This window comes from Tachysurus vachellii, chromosome 19 (assembly GCF_030014155.1).
Source record: "Tachysurus vachellii isolate PV-2020 chromosome 19, HZAU_Pvac_v1, whole genome shotgun sequence".
Classification (NCBI taxonomy): domain Eukaryota; kingdom Metazoa; phylum Chordata; class Actinopteri; order Siluriformes; family Bagridae; genus Tachysurus; species Tachysurus vachellii.
In genome coordinates, this window is record NC_083478.1 from 13,831,489 (window position 1) to 13,851,224 (window position 19,736).

General features: G+C 38.1%; 1 protein-coding gene across 4 annotated transcripts in view; it reads left to right on the forward strand.

Annotated features, from left to right (window-relative positions):
* The window catches only part of mtcl2 (microtubule crosslinking factor 2), a 46,209-nt gene that overhangs the window by 13,672 nt on the left and 12,801 nt on the right, over positions 1 to 19,736 (forward strand). For all 4 annotated transcript variants that reach the window (XM_060894983.1, XM_060894982.1, XM_060894985.1 and 1 more), the window contains exons 4-6: positions 11,873 to 11,935; positions 12,298 to 13,599; positions 17,819 to 17,947. In XM_060894983.1, coding sequence (XP_060750966.1) covers positions 11,873 to 11,935; positions 12,298 to 13,599; positions 17,819 to 17,947 — 1,494 coding nt within the window. The remainder of the gene's footprint in view (positions 1 to 11,872; positions 11,936 to 12,297; positions 13,600 to 17,818; positions 17,948 to 19,736) is intronic.

Consider the following 19,736-nt stretch of genomic DNA (forward strand, 5'->3'; position numbering starts at 1 on the left):
TTTGTGAGTATTGCTATTGTTATTGTAAGTAACTCTAATTTATAAAGCTGAGTTGAAAGCTAACCCATGGCCCAGTTCTCCCGATTCGTCCCTTTGGCATTGTGGTGGGGTCGCCCTGGAAGAGACAACTCCCATTAGAATAGAAATGTTTTATCATAAGTATAAAGGTGTAATTTAACAAATTAACAAAGTTTTTTTAATTTGTTCTAACACTTTTATATGTAAAAGGTTTTGTCTGTTTAGAACAGAAGTCAAGAACCTATGGACTGTGAGCAACATATGGCTCTTTGACAAATATCATGTGGCTTGCCAGGTGTCTTACCCTTCACACCCTGTCACAACACCCATCAATGGCAGACCACATCCGTTTACTAACCTCTCACACTTGCAAGGTTATTAAACTCTCACGTGTAGATTCAACATTAATCAACAATTATCAACATCAATACAACATTTGTCAGACTGTATATTTATAAGCACACACCCCAGTGTCACAGATATGTGGATGGGTTCCCCGTTGAGTCTGGTTCCTCTCAAGGTTTCTTCCTTCCATTCAAGGGAGTTTTTCCTTGGCACTGCTGCCTGAGTCACCTCAGACTTGCTCAATGGGGATAAATATAAACACATTTAAATATATCTAATATTAATCTTGAATTTTTGTATTATATTAATCTTTATATTATTCTTTATAATAACCTTTTGTTCGATGTTTATGTTCTGTAAAGCTGCTTTGAGACAATTCTAATTGTAAAAAGCGCTATACAAATAAACCTGAATAGAAATGAATTAATCAAAAGGGAAAAAAATTGCTTTTTGTTGAAAAAAGGTTCCTAAGCCCTGATATAGGATCTCAGTGCTATTTCTGCCTCAGTCAGTGACCATGTTATCAGACCTGTCACAGCTGATATGGCAAAGATTTTAGTAACCATTCAAATTAATGGGATAGATTAGGCAGGGTACCATTGTACTGGTCTTAACTTAAAGTTCCAAACAGGAAGTTCATAAGCAATGGGCAGTGTCAAAATACAAGATTTGTGCCGAGTCATTATGAGACAACAAAGACATTCTGTTCAAATTAGGGGCTCAATATCAGATTTAAGACATCAAACAAGCACCAGGCTGAAAAGACTGAAAAGAAACATGTCACATGTCTATAGGTCACGTATATCTTTAATATTTCATTATACATGCCAATTAAAATACAGACTCTACCAGCTTATGCCTAATTATTCACATACAGTACATGAACTGTTGTTGTTGTATTCTATTATTAACGTATAACCTTCTTTGTTCTTTGTGTTTGTTGAGTGGGAAGATCTTGTTTATCCATCATCTGATCTGTCTCTGGTTTTGTCTCTAGAACAAAAGTATAAGTCTAGTCTATTCTTTTGTCTTTTCTAAGGCCGTTAACTTCAAAGTAGATTGTTATTTAGTTCTATTATTATGTGTTTGTGGGCCATTAGAATTGATTATACATTGAACAGCTCTATTTACTATAGAGGTCAACAAAAAACAACACACACACACACTCGCACATACACACAAATATAAAAATTCTTAATAACATGTTTATAACAGAATGGACAAAGGCTTGTTCAGGGATTCAAATCTCACACATGCACAGATACAAAGCAGTGATTAGAGATTAATTACTGTCAGGTTCAATTAAAAAAACAGACACACAACCCTAACCCTCACTGAAAATCTAATCTCATTGGAAGGAGATCCGTAAAGATCCATAAATCCAAAACTAAGAGCATTGGTGCATGTTTGAAATATCTCTTTATCTTAATGTTTCCTTTCTTTTCAACATTTTCAGCTGATTTGTTGCAGCCTTACATGCTTCCATGGCTGTTGTTTTTTCTACTCTTCCTTCTTCTCCCCCCCCATCCTCATCTTCGGAAACACTTATTGCATGAGAGGTGTTTTGTAGTGTCAGGCTGCCAGACCCAGTGGGATACAATGGTCCATGCGAGAAGCTTTTAAAAGGACCAGAGATAAGTTCACTCGGACTTGGTTTTTGGAGTCTGTTGGGAGCCATTGTTGTCTGGGTTGATGTTGAGTGCTGCAGGGGTGGGGGGGGAAGCGAGTGATTGTGTGTTGGTGTGTGTGGGTATGTGTTTGAGGGGTTGAAAGGATACTAAGGTTTCTGCAACTAACAGCCTTCAACATTTACACTATGCCTTTGTAGTTGTGATAACTGCTTATCCATGCCTTTCAACTTGTACATGTGAATATCACTGAATAAAAAGGAGCATCTCTATGAGATAATGAGAAATTCATGTTTCTGAATATTATAAAGGAATTATTCTATATTTAGATGCTTGAATTGCGATTTGATAAATTAACAAATTTCAAATTACAAATATGCTTGTATCAGCATATTATCATTTACATTCTATGACCAATAATTCTATTTCCTTTGGTGGTTTTCACACTGGGCATCTTTGCTAAGGTTCAAATCCGTGTGCGATTTTTCCGATCCATGCTCTGTTATGGAGTGCACGATGGCGGAGTGCACGATGTTTGAAAAATGCTTCAGAAAACTGAGTCGGGCTGACTAACAAAACAAACGTGTGGCCAATGAGCAGAAAGGGGTGTGTGTTGTCAATATGCTGCGGAGAGAGTGTTCAGTGGGCAAAAATTGACATGGCGGATACCTGCCTCGGGTTCTAGGTGTTGAACGTTGTTGTCTACCGTGTGAAATGGAGCTAAACCTTTCACGGTACAACACACAGTACTACAAAAACACATTTGACCTGTATTACCATAGTATTACTCATTGACTTCATTTATTGATAAAAATATCCCCTCGGCCAGCTGCCCCAGTAGGTTCCGCCATAATAGTTGCCTGGGTTGAGTATGTATGTGTGGGGCAGAGCTAACAAAACTGGGTTGACACCCATTTGGGTAAGGGGCATGTTTGTTTAGGTGATTTCAAATGTCAACACTGGCTTTCAAACATCCTGCACCCTGCCTTTAATTGATTAATTTGCAAGACTGAGTTTCCCAAAAAGCATTTGGCAAAGGTACATCATCTTTACTGGGAGAAAGAGTGTTCCATGTGACACTTGCTCTACCATTTGTGCTGTGATGCCTTGGTAAAACTTGATGTGCATCACAAACCAGTAGAAAGGCTTTAATGTTTGGGATTAATGGAGCCTTGCCCTGATACTCTTATCCTGAAGAAACAGGTGCATGCACACGCACAAACAAGATCAGAGATAATTTGATTGACAATTTTGAAGAATTTGATAATAACGGCGCTAAACTACTGTCATCTACTCAGGTCCTCTATATAGCACACACATGTGCTCTCTCCCACTCTCTCTCTCTCTCTCTGTTGCATGGTACATTATTTAGAACATCTGCCACTTCTATTTATGGCTTTAATGCTGTTCTAATAGTGCCGTCACTAAGCTACAGCACCAAACAGCCTGTGATATGAAACAGCACAGAACATAGTGAGCCATAGTGACTACTGATCTGTGTAGAATATCACATTGTTTTTGTTTCTTTTTAAGGCAAAAGAAATTTTATAAATAGTATAATAACATTATAAACAACAACAACTGTACTCTTAGGAGTACATAAATATATTTACAATCATGTGCTCATATTGCAAACAACGATGTACCATAACACGTAGCTAAGAGATGAACCATAGATCCACCAAGGATTTGTTACATTAGTTTATTACAGAGCTAAGCACAGGAGGCCATCCTGCGAATGCGAGGTCCAGAGCAGAGAAAGTTGACCTTGTTATACTATGTTAACTGCCCTGTTGACCTTGAATAGCAGGAATGGAAGCTGCCAGGTTGGTCACTAACTGTGGCTCAGGATCAGAGAAGTCCACCAGGTTGACTTCCAACTGTGGCTTGGGAACAGACTGCCAGTGTGACATCTGGGTGTCTCGGGAAAGGAGGCCTCAAGTTTCACCTTTAGGTGTGGCTTGGGAGATTTACCAGGTTGACCTCTGACTGTGGTCTGTGAACACAGAGCTCCAGGTTGATCTCGTAGTAGATAGAGAACAGCTGAGCATTCTCCTCAGTAATGTTATGTAAATTGTCCAACGTCCAACAAGGCATCTGCCATGCCTATTTTTTAGGCAAAGTATTCTGTCAGATGTAGACAGTGGGTAGAGCTGCAGACGGGCTTTACCTTATTCCAAAAACCAATTCAAAGTCCAATCATTTCAAAAACATGCAAGGGCAGAAACAGGTCATAAAACAGCAGGCAAAAGATCAGGCTAAATCAGGCTGTGATCTGACAAGGCAAAAACAGATCAAAACACAGGCTGAGGTCACATAGCAATGTCAAAACTAGGTATTCATCACACAGAGAACAGACAACAAGAGGCATAATGTCACAAACACAGAATGGACACTATCCCACAAGAAACTATGCCCCTGTGTGTTACTAGAACTAGTTAATCTGGCTCAGTGGTTAAGGTATTGTTACAGATCAGATGGCTGTGCCCTCTCTCCCTCAGGATTACAGTAAAGTTTAGAGCATTGTTACAGTGTGAGCATTCAAATTATATAATAATAATAATAATAATAATAATAATAATAATAATAATAAACTTTAGCTGCATCCAAAATGATGTACTACACACTATGCACTGTGTACTGTGTACAGATTTTCACTAACTGGAAGTATAAAACGTTTCCCAGTTGATGCCAAAAAATAAATGCACATAACAGAGGACTAGGGTCTCTTGTCCACATGTTGTTGGCAATATTGTTTCCATCCAGTCTTTTCCTATCCAGTTCCACACCTTTTTCTTTTTTGGTTAAATAATCATCATCCATGTGTCAGATTACCCTAATCACACAATTTATGCTACAAAACTGTAGTTCTGGATGCAAATCCAGCTGATTTGTTTTTGTAGCTGTCCTGACTCCCAAACTCTAAAAACAAGGGTTTGGCTTCAGGATATTCTTAGATATTTTCTGAATCTGTTAAAAAATTTAAAGCAGAATGGTGTGGGACACAACACACTTTCCGATGAATTAGGATATTTTGCTGAGACTATAATAATGAATAAATTATAATGCTAAATATAATACAGTTGAATTAAAAATATTCAGCCGTTTATAAATAGCTACTTGGTAGCTCTGAATGTATACGCCATCTTCTAATACGTATATTAATATTGATATCAAGTACCACTTTGTGCATGTGGGTACATTTGTTTTGGATTACATCTAAAATATATCAATCAGAGTGTTGAGTTGAGGGTACTTAAAGTGAGTTGAGTCATTGTGTATAAAATAAATCAGCCACAGGAATCATCACCAATGTAGACATCACATTTCCTCTGTGAAGTACACTGTTTGACATAAACAATGACAATCGGTTTAAATGATGAGACAATTGGCAAACATATGGCTTTTAGTTTAGATGTGACCAAAATGCTTGAGTTGAAAACAGAATGATCTTTCAGTCAGACCAGAATTACATTTTTGTACAATATATTAGACTGGCTGGAAAAACGAAGTATTTCATTGGTTCTGTTCTGTTATTTAACATAATGCGATGATGTTATACCATCATGTGCTATCAACTTCATTAGTATCTATTAGAGAGACTGATAAAAGTGCTAAGAATCTAAAATTTATTTCCACTACTGTATTAACAATATAAATTAATCCATTGTGTCCACATTTATTCGGGTATTTTTGCCATCCAGTCTTCATGTATAGTGCCGAATCAGCCCTCAGTGGGGTTTGACAGTAGATGGATGCTTAGAAAGGTTTAAAAGATCAATTAACAAGCCATTAAAGTGCCAACAACCACACTGAATAAAATTAAACTGCCATTTAAAAGGGCTTTGTAGCTTAATCAGGGCCAAGAAATTGTAGACATAATAAATGAGGGACAAGATTAGCTCCATTACGGATACGTGACTTTCAGAAGCTACATTTTCTCTTAGAGTGAATTAGCGATGTAAAGGTTTCTTTCTTGTTATTCTTCCTTCTGTTGTGAAACAAGTGATGACGTTTCTGCTCCATTGCTCTTGTGTAGCGATGGAGTAGAGTGAGTGAATGCATATCACACACATATCACACATATTACACACATATTTCAGGAAACATACTGTAGAAACGTACAATAGTGTGTGTTTGAGCAAAGGCTTGCATGGTACAGACAATTTTAGGCTAGGCTTTGGATTGTGCTTGTTTTGTCAGACTGACTGCATGCTTTTATCATGTCATCCTTTATTAGGTTTACGCCAAGGAATTTGACCTAGTTCCCTTCTCACAGTCCTCCTTCAGATGTACACAAATTCTGAATCTCTGAATCCCAGTGTTAGTGTTATTGAAATGAAAGTGTAACTGAGAAGTATGTGAGATATTCACTAAGCTGTATGACTCTGCTGTCTGTAAATGCACAATAGTGGTAAATTACTAGTAGCAAATAACTTGTGTAGTTTCAAATGCTGGCTGATGTTATGCACACATGGCCTTACTGATTAAATTCCACTGAAATAGGGAGTGTAGTCGAAAGACGAGCAGCAGCGCTCCTTTAAGATTCTCTCTTATATGCTCCATTAAATTGTACCTTTTCAAGTCTTGCTGAAAAAAGCATAATGTTTTCTTGGTGCCTTAAAAGGTTAGATAAATACAGCTATAAATAAGCCAGGTTTGAGAGCATGAATGTGTTCTCTAAATAGGAGTAGCCTGCTGCTCTTGTTTATCCTACTTCTTCATTTATCATGACACTGGAAGGTGCATATTGGTTTTTGTTACTGATTGTTTGGGCATCTTTATACTTCTAGTAGTCTCTACCGGAGCATGTTTGACACATAATGAACCCTACACAGGACCACCCATGGCAGACTTTTGTAGGGTTGTTTGCCCAAAGAGATGAAAATCCTTTACTCCAAAGAGCCCTTTTAGACAAATGGGATCTGATGGTTCTTGAAGTGTAACTACCCATGCAAACAAGACATGGTTAAAGGCATCAACATTAAAGGAGTTGTTTGGGGTTGAATGCAAATGGAAACCTCTATGGAAATATTCATATTTTTCATATTTTTGAAATGTCATAATTGTAAATAATATTATACAATTATTTTTGCTTATTTTTATGAACGGTTCCAATCATTCTGGAGGGCCAGTTTACATACAAAACATATTTAAATTATGTTTTTAAATAGTTACCAATGAGAATAATACATCCGCAAAATAACGTCTTTCATTCCACACAAATTCCACAGGGGATGTGGTAGCCTAGTGGGTAAGGTAGTAGTCAGAAGGGTGAGAGCTTGAATCCCAGGTCCACCAAGCTGCCACTGCTGGGCCCCTGAGCAAGGCCCTTATCCCCTTATTTTATAGTTGTATAAAATGCAAGTTGCTCTGTGTAAGGGTGTCTACCAAAAGTAGTAAATGTAATTTTTCTGTTCATAATTGCATTACCAGTTTTTGAAGTGTTTTATACTTATTTTGTAAATTGAGAGCTTTTGCTGAGAATATATTTTCTCATTATTCTGCCTATGTTTGAGCGATAAACAGACTTATTTTCCTGCAGTTTAAGTCCTGTAACCCACTGTTTTTCAATTAATAAGGACCAGAATGCTGACATTACATTTGATTAGAGCAGACCTGGGTAACAAAGAGTTCTAGCTCTAGTTCCTTCTCTTGTGCCATTTGAAAAGCTTTTCATCCACATTGGCATTGCACCAAGTATTTTTATGTGGTGTGTTTTAGGAAGGGTATTTTTTTATGGCAGATAAAGGCATTGAGCAAACAGTAGTCTGTCTTACAGCAGTGAATTTTGTGCATCCAGAAAATGCTTTACGTCATCTACACAACAATACAAAACTTTGGATGGAAGACCAAAGCGTCTGAGACACCCAGACAAAGCCAACTGTTAATTAAAGCAGTCAGTTTATATTCTGTTAATGATGTGTGATTGGTGGATTATAGTTAGAAAGAAAAGGCTGCACTCTATGTTAGGTCAAGAGCAATCATTTAATCCATGTTTAAGCCTGTTAGGCATACATCTGTTGTTGACATTTAGACGTTCTATGCGGTGGAACCCGTCCATTTAATGTTACAGAAAGATGAAAGGAGGGTTTGGTGCACTGATGTAGAGATGAAAGTGTGTTTGGCTTTGCAGTGTTTGTGTGGCAGAAATACGCTTACTACTAGGCTATTATGTTGGGTTGTCGTAGATTTTGGATATTCAATAAATTGCATCTTTATTCAACATGGCATTACAGGGGTGAGCTGGGGGAGTGGGGTGTCTCACAGTGACATTTAGATGACCTCTGTGTTGTTCTTTGGGCTGTTGATGGTGGGGAATGATTACATACTGTGAATGCCAGAGGCTTTTAAGCTGCACCTTGAGGCTCTGTACTTTGAGTGATGTATCTGATTTAAACAAAAAGCAAGATTTATCCTCCATTCTTCTTCGGTTAATATGCACTACTGTTCAGTTCCTCTTCTGCAGGGTGTGTGTGTGTGTGCAGTGTGCATACTATACACATTTCTGCAAATCTCATGAGCCCTACAGGCATTTATCTTAATTAGAAAAGCCTTCCTGGCTCTAATTAACAGTAACATCCAGTAGTATTGTAAAATAACTGTCTCATTAAAATTGGACACGGGCTCAAGTTTTGCTGGATGGTATGGCAAGAGTCTTAGTGTATGTTAACTGGTGTCATTTATTCTACAAATAAATCAATTTCTCATAAAGTGTGATTTGTATATCACTTTTAGCAGTCCTGGGGAGAGAGATTAGCTGTGTGTGTGTGCATTTGATTGTGTTGGTTGGTTGTATTTTGTTCTCAGCATATGATCCCTCCCTAGGGCGTCATCTCAGGTGTCATTGTGCAGCTTATGGGTTATGAGGGTGGGATCTGTACTGGCCAATAAACTGCTAGCACATGTTTACAGACAGGAGTGTGGGCCAATAAGGATTTTAGATGAAGAGAACAATGGAAATAAAAACCACTGAAATAAATGTTGGGATTTTTGAAGAAGGCACTTCATTGTGAATCTTATGTTCATTAAATTCTATAATTCCTTTTATACAGTTAAAGAGAAATGACAAAATGCACCACTGTGCCCACATTTAATTTCAGTTAATATTCAGATAGCTTATGCAAAAAAGGATGCAAATAACAAAGTTGCTGGCTTTATTGTTTACATTTGTGTGTTTGTGTGTATTTGTATTCGCACGTGTGTATTATTGAAAGAGCGAGAGAGAGCGAGAGCGAGAGAGAGATTATATGTCTTTGGACGAAGAGGAGCTACCTCCTGTCAAGAGGATTTTCAGGGCTGCCATTTCCTGTTTCCCTTCACCATTCCCTCTTCAGTTTGTTCCATGAGCCTCAACTGGCACTTTAACAGTCACCATGGGAACCTATTATGCTCTGTTGCACCCATCTGCATTTTACAAGTATTGAGTGTGAAAAATCAAAAAACTTGAAAATGTTTCCTCTGTTATTGTGTCTGCTACTGAATGTTTTTTTTTGTGCACTTCTGTTCCTAGCCTGTAGCTATGCATTCAGCACACTCATGAAACTCATTAACTCATGAAACTAGATTGGTTTCCAGCTCTAGAGCTTTTTTTTTTAGGTCTGATGAGAAATTATAGTAGTAATAAATTCTGAAGCCAAAAACGCACAGTTTTTAGCATGCCATGTGAAAGCTAAAAACAGGCTAACTGTACTAGCTACATACACTGACCAGAGGCACCAATGATTTTTAGTTTGAGCCTTTATTGATCCAAAAAACCATTCGACCATACCTGATTCAAGTGATACCTGATTTGCATAGAATTGAGAAAATATCGATTAAAATATTGCTTAGTATCACTTGTCACTTCTGTAAAATTGTCTCTGTCTCTTGCATCTGCATAGAAAAAAGATTTTTCTATTGCTAATTCACTTGCTAGTATAAATGTAGGATAATATTGATTCCAGTGTGCTTGTCTAGAAGGTTATAAATGTAACCTCGCCCTAATTAATCCTAAACCTTTGTGCAAGATACAAATTTCATCAGCTCTGTCAAGCAGTGACGAGCACAAGACCTGTCTGGAGCTGAACAAATGAACGTCACGTGTCAGGTTTCGGATCCTTATTAAATTTCATGGTGATGGAACCCAGAGTGTGGGAGTCAGATGACAAAACAAACAGTTGAGCCATCCAGAGAGTAGCTAAAGAAGGCATAGGGCACTTGCACTCAAATGTGTTATTTCACCACATATAAACAAGAGAGTTATGTATGATCAGTAGCATATTGGACAAGTTATTTACTGCCATTTACTGTGCTGACTCACGCATGCATCTGTGTGTGTACATGTCCTGAGATGACGCATACAGCAGTTGGAAAGTTGGAAATGATTTTATACTTCTGAGTGCGTGTCTCTTCATGCAAGTTAGGACATTGTGTGTTTATACTCGCTCAGTATTTATGCATGTAATGTGAGTGTGAGGATTTGAATTTTAAAATTCTTAATATTGAATATTAAATTTAATTAACCAGGTGTAAAAAGGCCCTTTGATTGCCAAGTACAGTGGGTTTAAAATGAATGTGCAATGAATTTGTCTTGGTGTAATGGTGCATAGTAATGAAGCAAAGAAGCTTAAATGTAAGAAACTATAAGCTATGAAACCTGAGTAAAAACATAAGACTCCTCCCCAAAAATTTTAATTACTAAATTAAAAACATATTGAAATGTATAAGGTCGAACATTGTATTTCTATATTTAGTTATTTTTAAATAACATCCTTGAAAACTAAATCATCTGATAATTAGTGATTGATAGAACTGTGCATTTAAACACTTAAATTGAAGTAGTTTGATACAAATTGGCTCATATTGCTGAATACAGACAATATAAGTATGACACAGGATTTCTGCATGAGTTTAACTAGGTTTTAATTAATCGAGTCCCCCCCCCCCACACTTTTCAAATTAAAGCTATGTCATATTATCTTCTATTTATTATTTCTACTGTAACACAATCATTGTCTTTCAGCTATTCTTGTGAGTAAATAATTCAGATCTGGTGTGGTTCTGTGATAGCACCTCCTAGAGGACACACTCATGTTATATGCATAAACACTGACTTGCATGCAGTGATGCTGAATTATAAAAATCAGCCTTAAGAGGCCTTCAGGAGCTGTGTAACTAATGGTGTTAGCTCTCTGTAATCTTATTAGCCCCATAAAGACTCTACAGAGACCGCAGTGCTGAAAGAGATCCACAATTGAATCGTGGCTTCTGTTATCATTCAGAATAAGCATATTGATTTTAAAACGAATATTTGCTGCTATTTATCAATCATTTGCTGCCTGCTTTACTGAGGCATTCTGTCAAATTAAGCTAGCAAATGATTTGATGCTGTACTTTTACTGTAAGAAGAATTCATAAAGGCTCCTCTAGCTAAGCTTTCCTCTCTCCTGATTATATACGAAGTGCCATACTTGTATAATGTGCTCTGATGGCATTGAAGTGTCCAGGAAATGTGATTTGTGTTTTGTTTTGTCTGCACTGGCTTGTATTATGATGATAGTGCATTCCCTCTCACTCTGCAGTGACACAAGGGATGGTAGTTTCTATGGAAACCCCAGATCCTATACTGCAGCAAACTCTGGTGTGGGTATTACTTCCCCCTCCATGCTCTGTTCATTACAGTGCAAGACTGTGCTACTTCTATAACCATAATTCACGTATAATTACTTTGTTACTTTACAGCAGCTCTATAGCTAACTGTACCTTTGTGCTCCTATTGCTGTGACTGTGATGATAAATGCTTAGAGTGGTGTGTGTGTATATGGAGGGGCAGTGTTTTATGCAGTTATTACTTGTTCTTATAGTTTGTAATTAATTTTACTGTCATGTTCCTCTCCTAGAACTCTCTAAAAAAGCGAGGTCCAAGGCCAAACCACAAACCCGATAAGAAGACATCACCACAGGTAGAACCTCTGTAATTATTTCATACATTTTTAATACAGTATATTATTGATTATTGTCAGCATAGTCCAAGAAGTACCCTGTAGGTAAAGATAGCTAGAGTTTTGCATGGTTCCCCTGAAATGCTTATATAGGAAATAGGAAAATTCTTTTTTATAAGATTTTCTACCTTTAAGAGATCCAAAAGGTCCAAGAGGGTGTAGATTTTAAGTGTTTATGCTACAGTATATTAACATGTATTATTACAGAATTTAATTTAGAGATCCGTTTCATTTGTTTTGATTTTGCTTAGACAGTTGTCATATATTTGTTTGTGATTATATATCAGATTACTAAAAAAAAAAAATGTTATCTCTGCTATCAGCCTCCAGAGGACAATTCTGACCTGAAGTGCCAGCTCCATTTTGCCAAGGAGGAGTCAGCACTTATGTGCAAGAAACTCGCAAAGATGGTGAAAGACAATGAGGCGATGAAGGAAGAACTGACCAAATACCGTTCAGTCTATGGCGACATAGACACCTCACTGACTGTGGATGAGGTGGCTGACTCGCCCCACACGCGTGAAGCCGAGGTTCGAGTTCACCTGAAGTTGGTTGAAGAGGAAGCTAACTTGCTGAGTCGAAGGATAGTGGAGCTGGAGGTGGAGAATCGTGGTCTTCGTGCTGAAATGGATGACATGAAGATTCAGGAGACCTCTGGAGGTCTTGCAGTTGGGACAGGAGTTGGACAGCTGCTAATTTCACCTTCAGTTGAGAATGTTATGGAGATGCAGCGGCACCTGCAGTTTGTAGAAGAAGAAGCAGATTTGCTGAGAAGGTCACTTATTGAGATGGAGGAGCAGAACAAACTCCTGATGAATGAACTTAATCGGTACAAGTCAGAACTTCCTCCTGATTCTGATAATGAATCCTTGTCACCTTCCACCATCCTTCCTCCATCCATCACTACTGGAGTGGCAGCTTCTGAAGAAGGATCTTTAAATGAAGCATCACAAGAAGAGCTCCTGGGAGCCAGACTTCAAATCAGTGACCTGAGCAGTAAAGTAAAAAAGCTCCAGTATGAGAATCGCATTTTGCTGTCCAACCTCCAGCGCTGCGACCTGGCTTCCAGACATGTGGACATTCGGCTTGCCCTGGAAACTGATGCAGAGGCTGGGGACTCAGCTGAGTGTGTGCCCAGCCCAGAATGTAACGATAGCCCTATTGATGGTGAAGAAATTCAGCCTCTGGAGGAAAAGAGTGAGAAAGTGACAGGAAACAACCATTCTGATCAGTGCCTCAACATCAAAGAACTCTTGGCCATTCGTGACCAGGCCCAATTAATTACCTCAGCAATCCAGCTCCTCATGTCTGCTGATTCCAACTGTCTTTTAGCCTTCTCATCAGACACAATCTTACATAAAATAACAGCTAGGGAACCTGGAGAAGCTGGGTTGCTGGAGAAGAACCAAGTGCAAAATTCTAACCTGTCTCTAGTTGAGGCTGTTCACAGTAGGCTTCAGTCTCTGCAGGCCCAGCTGCTGACTCTCAGTCAGAGGATAGAGGTTCTTGGGGAGTCCCCTGAGTATGAGCATGTGAAGGGGCGGCCGACATTTGCCCTAGTCTCTCAGTCAGCAGAGCCATGCCCTGTAGATACTCAGGTCAATCAGATCACCGTTCAACAGAAGGTAAGAACCTTTTATTTCAGCACTGCCTTGAAGCCTTTATATGCTCATTTTCATTTCATTTTCTTTTATCCCTCCTTTATTATTGAGAGCATTTTTTTTTGCTTTGCCTTGTATATTATTGCTAAGGTACTAACATTAATCTGTTTATTTTATTTATAAAGCCTGCCAACCAGTGCAACTAATGTGCATGCTCTTTTTTAAGACATCTTGGCCTCTAATGGAGTATATTGTGGCTAGTGTCACACTGCTCATCTTGAGTCAAATATCTGTTTTATGTATTAGAGAGAGTTATAAGATTTATTTGAAAAATCGTAACACAGTGGAATGAACACAATCCACTCAAACAGATGCAGCCTACAGGTTTCAGTATGATAGTCTCTTACTATGTATACTCATAAATGTATTGCTTATATTCCTAATGGTATCACTGAAAACTGACTTGTATGGATATACACCGATCAAGCATAACATAATTTCCACTGACAGGTGAAGTGAATAATACTGATTATCTCTTCATTATGGCTCCTGTTAGTGGGTGGGATATATTAGGCAGCAAGTGAACATTTTGTCCTCAAATTTAATGTGTTAGAAGCAAGAAAAATGGGCAAGCATTTTGAGTGAGTTTTTCTTTTAAATCACGTGAATGTGTGTGTCGTTCACCTGTGGAACACATTGCACCAGGATGCACTATAGGAAAAAGGCAAGCCGGCAGAGGCAGTGTGATGCTTTGGGCAAGGTTCTGCTGCGAAACCTTGGGTCCTGCCATCCATGTTACTTTGACACCTACCTAAGCATTGTTGCAGACCATGTAAACCTTTCATGGAAACGATATTCCTTGATGGCTGTGGCCTCTTTCAGCAGGATAATGTGCCCTGCCCCAAAGAAAGAATGGTCCAGGAATGGTTTGAGGAGGACAAAAACGAGTTTGAGGTGTTGATTTTAGATTTCCCATATCTCAAACCAGTCGAGCAACTGTGGGATTTGCTGAACAAACAACTCCATGGAGGCCCCACCTCGTAACTTCTATGACTTATATTATTATAAGGATCTGCTGCTAACATCTTGGTACCAGATACCACAGCACACCTTCAAAAGCCTAGTGGAGTCCTTGCCTCGACGGGTCAGGGCTGTTTTGGCAGCAAATGGGGACCAATTTAATATTAGGAAGGTGGACATAATGTTATGCCTGATTGGTATATGTGTCCCTTTTATCATGTGACAAACACAACATTATTTATCTAATTATAAATAGAATGTTATTATTTAACATTTATTTATATAATAAGATTATATTTTAATTAATTCATATTTTAAGTTGTTTCTTAGATCAATGTTGGAGGTAAGTATCATGTAAAGATTTTGTGTTGCCTGAGTAACCAAGCTACTGTTCAGTGAAATAGCCAGAGCATGAATAGACAATGGAACATTCATTAATGTTTCAATAACATGTGGCCTTTTTTCAGAAGTGACTTAATTAAAGAGATAGAATAGTTTGGTTTACTTTGGTTTATGCTGACAAAAGTATTGATGTGGCCATTTCCTGGGTGGTTAATATAGTCCTACTCACTATTTGAGTAGATGCACATTTTTCAAAACTGGAGATAAACTAGACCTACATATATCTTTTTCTCTAATTAGCTATACTAGTGCAATTATATATCAGATCTTTTTTTCATGAGTTGTTGTTCCCTGCTGTCCACTTGCACTATCCTGAACAGTTGCTTAGTTAATTGAAAGCCAGTTAAAAATACAAATATTATGTAATTTACATAAACATAATATGTAATTCAGAATAATTCCTTGTTAACACAGAACAAATTAGCTGCTGTATGTGTGTAATATGTAAAATATAATGAACACATTTTTTTAACCTCATTTATTTAGCAAACATAATAAACGACTATTTGCTACCCGCTGCATGCTAGCAACTATTATTTTTATATGTACAGTTGTGTTCAAAATTATTCAACCCCCAATGCTGTAAATGGTTTTAGGGAATTTAGTGTACATTTGTAATTGTATTCAGAATGAAATCCTACAAGGACTTCTTAAAGAACCATATGCAACTAAAATGACATCAATTAGTTTTGTAATACAGTAGTAAATGTTTCTTTTGTGAATTCTTCATTGACATAATTATTCAACCCCTTAAAGACTACCACTCTGAAGAACAGAGGTTCAATGAAGTGTTTTCAATCAGGTATTGAAAACACCTGTGGATATCAGGGAGCAGCAATAAAGCCTAATAAGCACCAATTAGGCAGCTTTAAAATGACTGTGATACTCAGCTCCTTCTAGACATTTACTGGTGTGGTTACAAACATGGTGAGGTCAAGAGAATGGTCCAGGAAGACAAGAGAACAGGTGATTACTCTTCACAGGAAGGGCAATGGCTATAAGAAGATTGCAAAGATGTTAAACATACCAAGAGACACCATAGGAAGCATCATTCGCAAATTCAAGGCAAAGGGCACTGTTGAAACGCTACCTGGTCGTGGCAGAAAGAAGATGCTGACTTCGACTGCTGTGCGCTACCTGAAGCGTAGAGTGGAGAAAAGTCCCCGTGTGACTGCTGAGGAACTGAGAAAAGATTTGTCAGATGTGGGTACTGAAGTTTCTGCTCAGACAATACGGCGCACCCTGCGTAATGAAGGCCTCCATGCCAGAACTCCCAGGCGCACCCCCTTGCTGTCCCCAAAGAATAAGAAGAGTCGACTGCAGTATGCCAAAAGTCATGTGGACAAACCACAGAAGTTTTGGGATAGTGTTCTGTGGACTGATGAAACAAAATTAGAACTGTTTGGGCCCATGGATCAACGCTATGTTTGGAGGAGGAAGAACAAGAAAAGAACACCTTGCCTACTGTGAAGCATGGCGGGGGGTCAATCATGCTTTGGGGCTGTTTTGCTTCTGCAGGTACTGGGAAGCTTCAGCGTGTGCAAGGTACCATGAATTCTCTTCAGTACCAGAAGATATTGGATGACAATGTGATGCAGTCCGTCACAAACCTGAGGCTTGGAAGACGTTGGACCTTTCAACAGGACAATGATCCCAAGCATACCTCCAAGTCCACTAGAGCATGGTTGCAGATTAAAGGCTGGAACATTTTGAAGTGGCCATCGCAGTCACCAGACTTAAATCCGATTGAGAACCTCTGGTGGGACTTAAAGAAAGCAGTTGCAGTGCGCAAGCCTAAGAATGTGACTGAACTGGAGGCTTTTGCCCATGATGAATGGGCGAAAATACCCGTAGATCGCTGCAAGACACTTGTGTCAAGCTATGCTTCACGTTTAAAAGCTGTTATAACTGTAAAAGGATGTTGTACTAAGTACTAAGATTGAATGTCACTTGGGGGTTGAATAAAACTGATAATGATGTGAGCTCAGAAAAGACATTTGTGGTTATTTCATTATAAATGTTATGTTATATTTGTCTGACCTACATGTGCCTCTTTGATTTAATTGTAAGCAGGATGACTGAATGATCATAATCAATGTCAAACCGACCAAAACAATCAATTTCAGTGGGGGTTGAATCATTTTGAACACAACTGTATATTTTATCAAAAAATATCAAGTACATAAGTAAAGTTAATAGCAAAGGTGTAAAGCTGTAATATTTTTGTGCAGAATAGGTCAAAACTTTATGCTGTGTGTTAGGTGCAGACTCCATTTGAGGTCCAACTTTTTAAATCCCAATCCAGACCACTCTGTCTTTCCTTCTTCCATTCTTTCTTTCTCTGCACGGGCACCATGACCTGTGGTTTCTGTCTTTACCTCTTTCACTCCTTCTCTTTCTCTTTTACTCTCTTTTGTTATGATTTTCCCACTCTCCTTCCTACCACAGTCAACAGTGACTCTACTCATGGGCATTTTGGTTCTTTTTGTCATTCTGTCTTCTGCCACATTGATCAAGCTGTTGTTTCTTTGCATACTTTTTTTTCTCTTGTGAGTTTTTTTTTTTGAATTACATGTTTTTATGGACTTAATTTTCATTTAATTGTATCATTTTATGTAAAATGAATTCTCACCTGCTTCCCTGTTCAAATTCCTCTTTGCCTTGTCCTGTCTCATGTTCTGTATTTGACTGTCCACCTTCCACCATGTCTTCTGTGTACTTCATTACCTGTCTTTCTGGTATTCCATCATGTTTTGTTGTATTGTTTGATTTTTGTTGCTTTTGTTTCCTTCATTAACTTGCCCATGCATGCATGCAACAGCCCAAAATTAGGGACCAAGCAGATGTCAAATGTCAAGCTGCACACCTGTGCAAAGCTGATGAGAGCAACATCAGTACAGACAGAAACAAAGACCAAGTGACAGACTTGCCGGACACCAACTGTGCACTGGTAGGTGCTCAGAAACAACAAGCTTTTGATGATAATCAATCAGAGGGATCAGATATGTGGATATACTGAAAACATACTCATGAGAGACTTTTTGGAATGTCTAGGTTGTTATGGTGAAAAGGAATTATCATTTGAGCTTCTTTTTCTTTTTATTTATTAGAACCAATACACACATACACACACAGGTTTGTGGTTTTCCTTGAATATCGTGTTAAATAAATAAAACTCAAATATTGCTACCATCTTGCATCGACCAACATTTTAAAGGAAAATCTGCCCTAAACACAGCCATGGAGAAATGAAATATGGGATTTGTTATTTTATACATTTGGTGTTTTTACAGTAAAATGTTATAGTAAGATAATAGTAAGGGTATGAGTAAAGGTGTAGAACTTTTGTACTTGTGATATTGGTTCATGTGCCAGCAGAACCTGGTGTAATTAAATATCAGCACGTGAAGTAAAGATTGAGGTAAATGTTTGCTCTTTTACATTTATCAGTAACAAAATGCATTTTTCCCTTATTAATTTTGAGAGAGAAAAAAAGGATCAGTTAAAAAAGATTATCTGGCAAAATATTTTACAACTGCATCTGTGATTGTTTTCCTAAAATTCATCGTGTTTTATTCCTTACATAATGCATTAATGCATCATCGTATATCATAATGTCTGATCTAGGTCTCAGATATTTACAGCCAACTAACCCAGATTGCCTAACATAAAGTGTATACAGTTGGTGTGATATTAAAGGTGAGTTAGCTAATGCTGGTTCCAGCTGTACAGTGTAGAATAAACAACCTCAGGGCCTTGAAAGCCAGAAGAGGGGGAGAGAGGGAGGAAGGGGGGAGGGAGAGAGGGAGGGAGAGAGAGAGAATATAGTTATATAGGCTGCTGATTTAAAGCATTGGTACTGTGTCTTTGGGAGGCTCATAACAAGATTATTGGGAGCTCACTGGGACTGCTGAACTGCTGTTTATTACCCATTTAGCTGAAAGCTTTATTAACAAAGAACAAGCTCGGTAAAACGTAAGCATTCACTGCTGGACCACTTTCAGTCACAGTGATGTTGTATCTCACAGTATTATTTAGTACATGCAAGTATTAATAGAACATATTCTTGCAAAAACTGAATCAGTCGATAATAAACATCAAGCACTGTGTTGAGTCCATCCACTGTCCTTATTCTCGTCAACACATTTAGCAATTTGTAATTTAGGTAGCTGGAATAAATCCGAGTATGTGAAGCTGTTCAAAACCTGTCTGTATGACTAAATATGCATTACAGGCACCATGCATACTTCTGCTCGGACATATTTAAGTGAGGAGCACAGAAAATGTAGGTGGCTGACCCAAAAATAGTTTGAGATATGTGCAGCTGATTTTCTAAATTTTGGGCATTGCCAGTGTAGGATGTCTTCATTCTTATAGCCCTTTTAATACTGTTTAATAATAAAATATGAGCGCACTTGAGGACAGTAATGAAAGAATTATTAATTAAATGGTGGTCATTATATGTTGGACTACCGATCAGAAGGTTGTGCGTTCAATTATCAGAACCCTCAAGCTGAAATTGCTGGGCCCTTAAGCAAGTGCCCTTAAGCCTTAAACTTAAGTAGTATAAATGCAAAAGATTTTAGGGAAGCTAGGTCTCTTAATACTGCCTGAATGTTGGTTTCCTTTTTGAGAAAAAAAAATCAACATAATAACTTTGCAGGGGTTTTTGTTGTTGTCACCTGAAGATATATGTTTGTTTGTTTGTAGAAGCTAGTGAGGCCAACACAATTGTTATT